The 13,304-nt window shown below is 28.4% G+C and overlaps 1 protein-coding gene across 2 annotated transcripts in view; it reads left to right on the top strand.

The window, feature by feature from the left end:
* The window catches only part of LOC107165238 (FMRFamide receptor), a 153,012-nt gene that overhangs the window by 122,984 nt on the left and 16,724 nt on the right, over nucleotides 1–13,304 (top strand). For both annotated transcript variants that reach the window (XM_089227307.1, XM_089227306.1), the window contains one exon: nucleotides 2,232–3,083. In XM_089227307.1, the coding sequence (XP_089083433.1) occupies nucleotides 2,265–3,083 (819 nt within the window). In that variant the 5' untranslated portion in view covers nucleotides 2,232–2,264. The remainder of the gene's footprint in view (nucleotides 1–2,231; nucleotides 3,084–13,304) is intronic.

The following is a 13,304-nucleotide window of genomic DNA, read 5'->3' as shown; positions in this document are numbered from 1 at the left end:
ATTATTACATAGATATATACTATTTGTTGATACCTTTTGAATCACCATCACATTACGTAACTATAGGTATTTTATTTTTACATTTTATAGAATGCGTACTATACAGAAGAAAAATGTACATGAAATGTTGGATAAAGCATAATAAAATATAACATATCATTTTCATCGTGAAACGTTTTAACGATGAACGTATTTTTTTATTTATTTTTTTTTTTTTATTGGTAAAAAATAACATCCAGACACTTAAGAGATACCTACATAATTTAAGTATGTAACATCATCGACTAAACGTCACAATAATAAATCAAAAACAGATAGGAATGGTCATAAAAAGCACTTAAATACATTGATTGTAAACATAGATTCAATTTCATAAAATATTATTATTGAATGACTAAGTCTGACGAATCCCGAATGGAATAACTGCTGCCTCTTTAGTAATGGAAAAGTCTTCGAATTTTAAATGGAAATAATCAATTCTACACCAATAACTATAGAAGATAGGATTTAATTATTTTCATAAAAGAATTATATTTTTTACTTCTACATATTATACCTACATTTAATGCATATAATTTAGTTAATTTCTTTGTTTATACTGTCAGCGTGATAAGTAACAAATATTTATATTAACGTAAAAACCTATTTTTATAATATAATTACGCTTAAAAGTACTATTATTATAATATTATTAATAACTTTACATGAGATGATTTTATGTTTTAAAAATATTATTTAATATTTTAATTGATAGTCATGAAAAAATCATTTATGCAATATTTGAAAATAATTTTTATCATAAGGTTAAACATAATATAGAAATATTAATTTTTGGTACCCAAATAATTTTTAAAAAACATTTACGATCAAATGGTAAAATCTACACATGCAAATTATCTAATCGTTTGTTTGACTGGAGAATTCATGCAATTTAAATGTTATGTTATTTAATATAAAACCGTATTTAAATACATTCATTTTAGTTTTAAAACTATTTAAACTTGTAAACTAATAAACTGCACATTTTTTAAACTATTTTAATACCTGGCTTCCACGAGAAAGTGCTGTTTACAGACATTTAAAAGCATGCAGTATATTACCTAGTATAATAGATTGAAACACAACGACAATTTAAACGAAACAGTGTACACATTTTATGTATGGTAAAAAATTGGCTTAGAAGAAAACAATTTAATTAAAAACAAAACGTGATAAATTAAATAGAACAATAATAATCAAATGATGATTGTTTTTCTCCGAATTCATGGGGTGGAATAATAAGAGTATTTTGGGCAACGTTATGTGAAGACTGTAGTGGATGGAATAAAATATTATTATTTGTCTATTAGATGGTTTTTAAAACGTATATTGAATATTTAAATTAATACCTATCAGTCAAAATAGATAGCCTACAAAGCCAAAAATAAAATTGGAAATAAATTGACTAGGTATCAATCAGACGTGTATGCTGAGGTACGAGCTAAGTAGGTTTAACATTTAGTTAATGGTTTTTTATCATGACTCATGAGGGATAGGGATAAGAAGGGAATTTTAGGACAAATAAGTTATAAGAATATAAAAACAAAAGTTACATATTGTATAAATTTCAATATACCAACTTATTCACTATTGAATCTCTAGAAGTGTGATGGTTGAAAAAAACAGAACCATTTTAAAGTATAAGTCTTATGGGAACACACAGTTAATTGCTTTTGGAGAAACAAATAGTTTAAAATCTTATTCGATCCTTTAGATTTCACTAAGGAGTTTAAACTTTTAAATCGTGTTTCTTCAAGTGAGGACTCAGGTTTCAAGTTTAACACAGAAAAACTGAACGATGAATAGAAAGTTATGACTATCATTTTCATTAGTAGATTATCTGAAGCTCAACTGTAGGGGTTTAGTGTGTACGAAAACACTTAACATCAATACCATTATAAATTATCATTCAAGTAGTATATTATAATTGTATAATATTATAGTACTCGAATTATTTTTCTTCATCAATTATAAAATTATTCTATTATTTCGATTTTCGGTCATAAGATAATATTTTTTGCCATCATTCGCACGTATTCCAATATCCAGACCTAACTACCAGCAAACCACACCCTATCCCACCACTCCTTCTTCCCTAAAACAAATACGATATCTGTGCACAAATAAACTTGACTGTTTCGATGGTACAACAATAATATTTTATAAATTATAATTTGTTTGTTGTTCCGCAGACGTAAGACATCGATGCAACTTTTCGGTGGCGAATGGCTGCGGCTCGGACGACGGCCACGGACGCGATGAATTTGTCGGCTACTGACCACGACGGTGCGACCGGCAACTGGTCGTCGTCGTCGTCGTCGTCACCATTCCCGGAGTGGAACGGTGCCAGCAACTGGTCCGTATTTTTTTGTCCCGTGTTCGAGGACGATGGGACGGACGATGACGACTACAACCTGCTGTTCGAGTTCATCACATACGGCGTGCTGCTCAACGTGATCGGGGTGTTCGGCATACTGGGCAACGTGATATCAATGGTGATCCTGTCCCGGCCGCAGATGAAGTCGTCCATCAACTACTTGCTGATCGGCCTGGCCCGGTGTGACACGGTGCTGATCATCACGTCCATGTTGCTGTTCGGGTTGCCCGTCATCTACCCGGCCACCGGCCACCTGTTCAACTACTACTTCAAAGTGTACCCACTGATCGCGCCCGTCGTCTACCCCATAGCGATGGTATCGCAGACCGTGTCCGTGTACCTGACGCTCACCGTCACCCTGGAACGGTTCGTGGCCGTCTGCCATCCGCTCCGCGCCCGGTCACTGTGCACGTACGGCCGGGCCCGGGCCTACGTGGTGGCCACCATCGCATTCGCCGTCCTCTACAACGTCACCCGGTTCATGGAGGTGCGCGTCCAGAAGTGCATGCACACCGGTTACAACCAGTTCGTATACCAGGTATACCCCACCGACCTGCGCAACAACCGCGACTACATATCCATCTACATACACTGGATGTACCTGCTCATCATGTACTTCATACCGTTCGGGTCGCTAGCAGTTCTCAACGCCGCCATATACCGTCAGGTGAGTCCGACGTCAGTGACGTGTGCGCCGGGACACGTGTGAATCACCGCAAACGTTTTCAATTTCATGGCTAGCTGCAGCCACTCGTTAACATATGTCTGTGTTGGTTGTTGTGCAGTTGATGGGAGGAGGGTGATTAGTAGTAAAGGAATAAGGGAGGAGACGAAGACGGTGAAGCCCAAAAGCGCAAATGGTCAATTATTTTCGATAAACTAAAAGCGCAAAACGAATTTGCGCTTTTGTACCTTAGTAGTGGTATAAAAGCGCAAAAATAAATTGCATTACCTGATACAATATTGTACCCGTTACACTATAGGTTTCATTTTAAAATTATTATAATAGTATATTATTTCAGTTTAATTTAGTACTTAGTATTATCGAATTTTATCGTAACAAATTACGATAAAAAATATTTCATGATTGGATTACTTAAAAACGGTGGGCTTCAAATTTCAAATTTAATATTAAGGTACTTATTTATTTTTTTTTTTTTATTGATCTTAAACAAAACATCTATTAGTTTTTGCTATTAAATTGAATACAATTGTTATAATTATTTATATATTTTTATATTTAAATACACATTTTATAATCACTGCAAATAGCATAGTATATTAATAACTATATGATTTTAATTATATGTTTTTAACAATATGATTTTAATAAAATAACATTTTTTTTATAAAATTAGTTTGTGCTTATGGGTTATTAAAAAGGTAATTTTTTTTTGCGCTTTTGGGTTGTGTTTGGGTCATATTTTGCGCTTATGGGCTACAGCCGACGAAGATATTTTTCACACGGTGTTATCAGATAGTCATTTCGAATATCATTTTTTACCTGTTTATAAATGTCATCGCCACAGATGAAAACACACTACTACATTGATTAAATTAAAAATAGTATCGATGACGTCTTATTCTCTCTTATTTTCAATGAGCGAAAAAAAATTCACCGTCGTTAAACTCTATCACTGTTAACGTAACATTTTCATTTATAATATGACCGCCGAGAACAAAGACTTTTAACGAAATTCGTAACTCATTATTATTTCATGCTTACGCCATTACTGACCGTCCGTTCGAAGGCCATGATACATAAATCTTTAAAATTATAAATTGTTGTAAAATTGATGATGGACTATAAAGAATTCGCTCGCAGTCGACCACTGCAAATACAAGTACAAAATTAAAATAGGTGCTTAACGTATTAAACATACAGCGGAAATGTATACATAATTTTTTATTTAATTTATAATAATTGACCAAATCTAGCCACTCTGTTATCCATAATAATATCTCACTATAAATTGTTTCACCACTGCTTCACGCATGTTAAATTATGATACAAAAGTTTATAACATTATAACGACGACAAGGCTGAGCTCCAGCATAATAAAACTTTATAAAACGAGACCTATGAACTATAATAATGATAATAGATTAACAGCTTCATATTTGTATTTATACTTTATCAACAAGCAAATAGGCCGTATAAAATGGGGACATATATATATATGATAATTATTTTATATGCGATGCATGCGGAACGTTAGTAATAATATTGTAGAAATATTTAATACGTCGCGTTTGTTATGTTGGATTTATTACAATATTTTAAATTTAAAAATTATGTTCCTATTAGGTAGAACCAACGCGGTTGGTCACGTTATCTAGCTAGTTTGTTCAGGCATATCGTTTAATACCAAATGGTTACTGTCGATTATCTAGGCCTGAAGTATTAGTCGCAAACTTTCAAACAATTTGACAATATATGGTTCAACCAGTGCTGAGTTTTAATTGTTATTTTTTCTTATCTACTTTTGATTCTTATTTATGAGGTACAATACATATAAATTATCATTCATGCGAAAAACGAAAACTTACAGTTGATATTAATAGTTGGTAAAATATAAAATTGATTAAATAATAAAAATGATGCAAAACGGAAAATGATTTAAGTATGAAATATTTTTTGAAAATATTTATCATACCTAATGGCTGCTTGATTGTTTAATCTTGTTTTCGATTGTTATTTTTTTAATAAATTTCTTCAAACTATCAACGTCAAACCTGTCTGAAATATCGGTATACCTACATAAATTAAACGTAACTTGTGGTATTATAATTTATTCGGTGGAGTACGATTGCGCGCGTTTTACCTTTTTGGGCATACGATTGCGCGCGGTGCCGGAATAACAAAGAACATGCTTTTGACTATTCAAAAGCGTACGATTTCGCGTGAAATTGGATGCGACGTTGCCAATTTATTATTAAAATTTAAAATTATTATTATTATTAAAAAAATTTGTTATTTGTCATATATTTTGTTATTGTATAATAACATTATAAACGTGACATCACGTGTCAATGAATCAGTAAAAAATAGCACAACAATTTACAAATAGTACAAATAGTTACAAAAAATAACAGATACTTTATATTCACACTTAGTCTACCTAAAAAGTTCGGATATTTACCATGCACCTATAATCTGTATATTTAGCAACGTTGCTTAGAAGCAAAAATAATTTAGCACGCGCAATCGTACACCTAAAAAGGTACCGTGGATAAAGACCGCCCGCAATCGTATTGCAGCCAATTTATTTATACAATGAAACTGTGATTAATTATTATTATTATTATTAAATCTGATAAGTATCAAATCATTATTAGTAGTGCCTAGGTTATCCTCTGGATAAGCCATTAAATATATTGTATGAAGATATTCATTGACATTTCGTTATAAGTTATAACCGCTAAATAGTGTAATACATGTATATTATATTAAAAGATAGTAGATAAAATGTTAAATATTAAATAATATTATCAACATGGTGGAAAATTGAATTGGGTAGTTGAAAAAAGCTATTAGTGATTGGAAGTGAAATAATTTTCTCAGCAAATAGAAAATGAGAGGAAAGTTATTGTAAACTAAGAGAGAAAGAAATAAGAAGATAAAAAAGTGCCACATAATATTAAATGTAGAGTTCTGTGAAGCGTATAAACACAATTAAATAGTGAAATACATTTAACGATAAGGTTGAATATTGATTTTAATTAAATTTTTTATTGTTTAAATAAGGTTTAGTCGATCTAAATTATGTAATCATTTTGATCTAAATACAAAATTTGGGTCTTTGTTTCCTCCAAAAGTTGGCATTTTATTGATATAGCTTTTCACCCTCTTGACCCTTGGGGCACTTTGGTATTTGGGAATTATAATGAAATATTATCAGAAAAACTTCACACAGAACTTTAGTCTCAGTAATGAATAAAGTTAATATTTTTATTTTTATTGTTAAGTCTCACTTTATATAAATTCACATATGATGTTGTAATAGATAACAATTGGTTTATAACTATAAACTTTGAATTATTAGGAATTAGTGATTAGATTCGTTCAACGCAAGCTTCGTTAAAATAAGATTCGAAGTTAAAGTCATTTACAAGATATTTTAATTACAATTTGCGATTTATATGTTTACAATAATGTTAAAGATAATATTTACAGTCATTTTTAATTTTGGTTAGCTTATAGATTGAAAACTCATAACGTACACAATATGGTATTTCTATAACCGTAGAGTATATTGTTAAATTCGACTAAAAATAGGTTGATATACAATCTTCCAACCACAATACCTAACATTAAAAATCCAAAAATTACTGTACTAGCTTTACGATTTGGTTTTTTCAGTAGTTTGAGGATAATAATAATTCCATATCATGCGGTTTGCACTAAGTCGTTTTAACGTAACTAAAGTTAGGTCAATGGGTTAGGTCACGGACCATGAATCATGTGATTCACCGCGTATGGCTGTGACAAGTTACTCTCCAATGGGTTAAGCGCTCTTGTGTGATTTTCCGTCATCTGTATTACGGGCGCGTGCATTTAGTCGCATTAAATCAAGTTTATGGTACGACCAGTTTGTTCGAAAAATCATATCCTGTAAAGTAAATTAAAAATAAACTTCTGTTTTAACAAGTATATTGAAATATTGTGTTTAACGTCCATTGTGTGTGAGCTTCTATTGATGGAATTTAAATCTACTACTATGCAAAAACTATAACATAATAAATTAATAATATATAAAAATATATATGTATTCATCTTAGATTAAAATAATAAATTATCGGTGCTTTTTTTAAACTTAATTTCAAACGTCTTTATATTATATTTTTGATTAAGTAAATGTGCCTACGTTAAATGAATAAAATATTGGATAGTGTATTACTTGCTAAAAATCCACCGAGTTTTATTAATTTATTGGTGGTTTATGCTAATTGTATTTACGTGACTAGATTTTTAAATTTGAAGTCGATTTACTCTATTGAATTCTATTAGCTTAATACATTTTATCGAGTTCAATGTTAATGATCATAACTAAATAAATTAGTATTGAAAGTAGAAAATAAAAATTCGCAATCTACAAAAACGGTTATTAGTTTTATTTATTAAAATTCAAACGCAAGAGACTGAAAATAAAGGCTGAATTGGCCAGAGACAGTCATTTTAATATATATATATATTTATATATTTTATTCGACTTTGTTTTGCATTTTAGTGCATCGTTTGGGCTTTAATAAAATATTAGGTATGTTGAATATTTTTTAAGTTTTATTTTATAATATTCAAAATAACTTATTTAAGTTTTTAAATATGTTAAAATCTATCATACCAACAAAATGTTCTTTTAAGTGTTAGAAAATTTAAGACCCCGACATTATGGTAAAATATAAACATTGCATAAATAGTTTAAAATTAAAAATATTGACACATCCATGAATACGCTTGTGTGTAAATTTATTCAATACTCAAAGAAAGTTATTGAATATTCAATAAGGCACTATAATAAGTCCTAGTAATTTATCAAATGCCTTCAAAATTAAAAAGAAATATTGGCCATTTCAGAATCATTTTGAAATATAGTGAGATTGTGGTCGATAGACGATAATGTTATACTACTGATACAGGTTAATAATAAAACGCTCTTTAACACACTCGGAAAGAAACACCAAATGTGAGTATAATATATCACACTATACTTGTATATAAAATAACATGTATAGAATATTATTGTAGTTCGCTAATAGAAGAATGTTATTAATTTGTAAATATGTGTTCTGTCTATATTACTCTAATAATCAAATATGATTTGTTGTTAATGGTCGTGAGAATTAGAATATTTAATAAATATGATATTTTATAGATATAATATTTTGATTAAATGCCCAAATGGAGTTGGTAAGAGGAATGAGTATGGAGCTTAAGTAGCAAATTAAGTAAACAGTTCAATTAAGTATTAATAATGTAGTAATTAGTTCAATTTTGGTTTCCATTTGTACTTTATAGATTTCTAGGTAAATTCGTTACACTATTCAGATGTTAAGGTTATATGATAACATTAGCTAAATATACGTTACCCCTGAACTATTTAAGGAGTTTTCATCTGAGATTTCAACCCAAAAGTTAAGCTATTTCGCTCGGCAGTAATTGAATAACTTTGTGGTACAAAGTGTTATTGGAATGCACATTAATGATACTATTACACAATCTGAAAATTATTATATCATTTGACTGTATTATGCACAATATTATTTTTTTATTTTTTACAATACATAGGTACTATAAATAATTAATTACCTAATGTTCTTGCTATCAAAATTATTATTTTGGAACTTGGATAAAAAAAAAAACTCGAACAATTGTATAAAATGTATTTTATCACTAATTTGCACTTATCAGTTATAAGTGCAAATAGGGATGATTAGCGCCCTCAATTTTAATATTAGTACCCTCAAATAATTTTCTTGTTTATGTATCAAAAACTTCTCCTTACAAAAAAAAAAAAAAAAATGAGAATATACATAGCTTAATATGTAGTTATGCACACTTAGTATATTTTATTGAATAAAAACCATTGTATAGAACAATAGTGAACTAAAATATTCCTATTATATTTATATTTAAAAACTATGTTTATTTTAAATAATTTTTAATATGATGCATTGGTATTTTTTCTTTTCTTTTTATACTGCATTGTTAATTTTTATCAAACAAGAAGTGAAATATAATTTACTATGGATGAAAATGTGTGTATACACATTATTTAAAAATGAATACTACATAGGTACCTACTATAAAATATAAATCATATTATAAACATATTATATTACATTACCTCAGTGTGATTACTAGTTTTTCATCAGCAGTTATTGGTATTTTTAATTTTGATGCTTGGGTTAGTTTTTATGACTTTTTCAACTAGATTCAATTTCGATATATAATTAAATTTCTCCAATCTTACCCTGAAAAATTCCCTGAATTTTGTTTCGTCTCACCATAAATATTTTTCAATCAGGAAACTGAAAAACCCTTTAGCGGCTTTAGCTTCCCAGGCTAAATGCATTTCATTTATATTATTTGACTAAACATATTTTATTATGACTTGTTCTTCTTCTACTTGATATAAAAAAGTAGTTTTAAGGTTAACTTGTGTTTTTAGATTCAGAGCGGAGCGAGGAATTTATTGGTTTTACAATAATGTTTATTTCTTTTTCTTTTTTATTCTGTAAACACTTTTTCTCCCTCTAAACTTGCTCAAAAGTGTCAAAGGTAGCATTTTTTCTGAAAGGTAATATTCTTGATCTGGTACTTTAGAGAGGTCATTTGATTTTCGAAACGGTACTAAAATAAAAGCGGTTGAAGGAGAAAAACGTACGATTTAACGATTTAATAATATTAAATAATTGCGGAAGACGTTTTTTCTATCTAAGATTTGAAAATTGTTAATAATCTATAATATATCCTAGAGAGATAAACCGTCTCCACTCAGAATCGTTTTTCGTATACTATAATATAATATCATTGGATTCAAATTTAATTTCATCCATTAAAGTAACCCACTTGTAACCTGCCGTATAGGAGAGCGATATCCACCTTCCCGGTTTTTGTTTTGTTTAGGATATGGTTAAACTAAAACGGTAATGCTTTAAAACACATTTATATAAGCATACAAGTACAATCGTTCCAAACAGAAGACTGGATAGTTTGATACTGATACGTGTACGAACCTAATTATAGTCCCATAGTGTTTACCGCGTACATAGGAATTAATATTAGATCGAGTGGCTAAATAAATGACCACGTGGTATAAAAAATCCAAACCGCACTGCATTGTTCACGCATCTTCAGGCACGTACATAGAAATCACACCTTAAGATCATAAAATTCAATATAAGATTCTCTATGCGTTTGTGTACTTTTATCAAATTGAAAATGTCAAATTAAATTTTTATGAGTATTTGAATTACAACATTGGATATTCACTCGATTTCTGTTGTACCAATATTCTGATTTTGTTGTTATTCATAAACAAATAAGTGTAGAAAATTAAAATTTACAACAAATGTTTTTTTTATCAATTCCTATTCCTGATAAAATTTTTAAATATTTTCATGTTATTTATACATTTGATATTTTCCGTTTTTTTTAGTTTTTTATTCTTTCAATGTAAATAAAATTTTATTCGTTAGATCAAAAAACTTGAAAACTTGATACAAGGTCCCCCATAAGTTGATATAATAGCAGTTGGAATATATTAAAAATACATAGGTACGTTTTTTTTTAATCGTTTAAAGTTCAAATTTTGACAAAACTCATTTAATTGAAAATTTACAAATTATTTAGTTGTTAAAAATGTATAAAAAATTCAACTTTTACAGCTAAGGGATGAAAATTAAAACAAGGTTCCACGTAAAAAGATAATTCTTCAGAAAAAAAAAATTTGAAATCTATACTAAGTACTAACACAGTTTTCTAATAGTTATTTTAAGTTCAAATTTAGATGAAATTACATATAAAATGACCAAAAATTAAAATTTTAGTTATATTGTTGTAATTTAAAAATATTATTCGTGCGTACTTAAAAATTTCTAGAGTGTACTTTATATAGTAATTGTAATAGTTAATTATGTTAATGAATAATATTAATAATTTTTAATAAATATTGTATACACTATGAATTAGTGAATGAGTCAGGTACATTTTAGTAGTGTAGTAATAAGTTCTGATTTTATTAATTTTAAATTTATTTTATAGGTAGGTACCTACCTATTTTTTTTTTTAAATAACAGCATTATATAATTAATACCGTATAAAATATCCTAGACTAATGACCCGTATCCGTTCAGAATTGTTTTTTATATAAAATTATTATATTATATCATTGAATTTAAATTTAATACCATCAATTACAGTATCCTACTGTACAATAAAGTGACAACCCGTTTTTTATATTGACTTATAACTGATTGTAAATGTTTCTTAAAATCCCGAGCACTACGTTCAAGTTGAAATACATGTTCAAAAAAAATATTTATTTAACTATAATGATAAATGTTTTTTTTTTTTTATTATTGTTTCTTAAGCTATTCTAAATTATATACATACCATTGTTATTTTTTAAAGTTATTCTAACTAACTGTAATCTCATACTTTTGCTGTTTTTCATAAAACATGGATCTGTGTTATAATTAAATTGCAACAGCATGTCATAACAACGTTTTTCGATTATTTTACCGATACATATTTCTTAAAAATATTCATACTATCATAAGACATGTATTAATTTTAATACTTAGCTTTTTACTGTACTATTGGATTTACTTGATATTATAAGTACCTTCTTATTAAATGTTAAATGCTGGTTAAATGTTTTTAAGGTTTGGGTGGTCGTTTTAAAATGAATGACGTGTATATTTTCTAGTCTTTAACTTTCGTTTGCAATACCGATTTTCTGAGCAAATGGGTATTTTTGTAGCCTCTTGTCGCTGACGAAAAAAAGAAACAAAATTTATATTATCTGTAAAAACATTTTTCGAGTACATGTCTTTGAATACATTGAAAACAGAAAGACAAATGGATAAAAAAAAAAATCGATTCCACTTTTTTCTCCAGTGCACATCATTTTTTATCCAACTTTTGACGGCATTTTGAATAGGCAATTTTGCGGCATAAAAGTGCATTAATCGAAAAATATGCTTCTTCATACTGTCGAGATTTATAAGAACACAAACACTTACCACCGATAATAATTTTCATGCGACAAAATAATAATATTATTTACATACATATTTGTTTCACAGTATACAACTAGGTACTTTTGATGCCGAGATAATGGAATAAAACAAAAAATTAGAAAACCAAGTTTATTGAATTTCGAGTAATTTTTTAGCACAATTATGTGTAACCAATGTTTTTATATATGTATACTATAATTGTGATATTATATTCAATCTAATTGATTTTTTTAAGAATATGTAATAAGATGAACATTTGTTGTATATTGGTACAAAAAGAAAAAAATTAAATTGTCATGTAGGTATACTTATTATGTTTAATGGTAATATAGTTATATACAGGCGTATATTATAATAAAATGAAATGTGAAAATATAGAAAACATTTTATGGTTTGGTATTGAATATATATTCGTCATTTCTCATGTACCTAGGTAGTGTCTAAATCTGTTATCTAAGAAAAGCAAATATTTTTTTTTACATGCACTTGATTTTGAATACAAGAATATATTTTTATACATTTTATTCATTTTACAACTGATCTAGTAATCCAGACAGTAGACAGATTGAATCTTCACAGTTTGAGTGCTTTGACAAAGAACTCCGATTGAGTTTCCAATAAATTTTCAAGAATAATAACAAATACTAACAATGTGAGTCTCCCACACACGACACCATAGAGAAGAGTACAGAAGGATTGCCTACACAATATGATATTATTATGCTATAGGTACGTTTTTTGCAGTTAGCCGACTTCCTTTGAAGATTTACCTTAATAACTGTTACCATTTTTATGTCTCAAAGTCAATCGACCAATAAGTAGTTAGAATCTCAAATATAAGTGTTTCTCAGATACATAAGTTATTAAATACGTGGGTAAGGTAAAAGTACTTAATTATAATTTTTTTTTATTATTATTATACGTTTATGTTTAGAAATTTGTTTACCTGATTAAAACTACCAATTTAGTTGTAAATGTTTTAGTGAAATTTATTTAAGCTATGAAAATTTCACAAATAAATTATAAGACTAAAGATGATTCTAATGGTATACATAGAAAATACAATTAATTAATTAAATACGATAATTAAATTATAATCATAATATGGATATTGTTCTTATCAATGTATAATAATAATAAT

Source organism: Diuraphis noxia, unplaced genomic scaffold (assembly GCF_037042655.1).
Source record: "Diuraphis noxia isolate RWA-SAM2 unplaced genomic scaffold, SU_Dnox_SAM2 contig0004, whole genome shotgun sequence".
NCBI classification, from domain to species: domain Eukaryota; kingdom Metazoa; phylum Arthropoda; class Insecta; order Hemiptera; family Aphididae; genus Diuraphis; species Diuraphis noxia.
The sequence above is the reverse complement of the archived record's forward strand: the minus strand, read 5'-3'. Positions and strand labels throughout refer to the sequence as shown.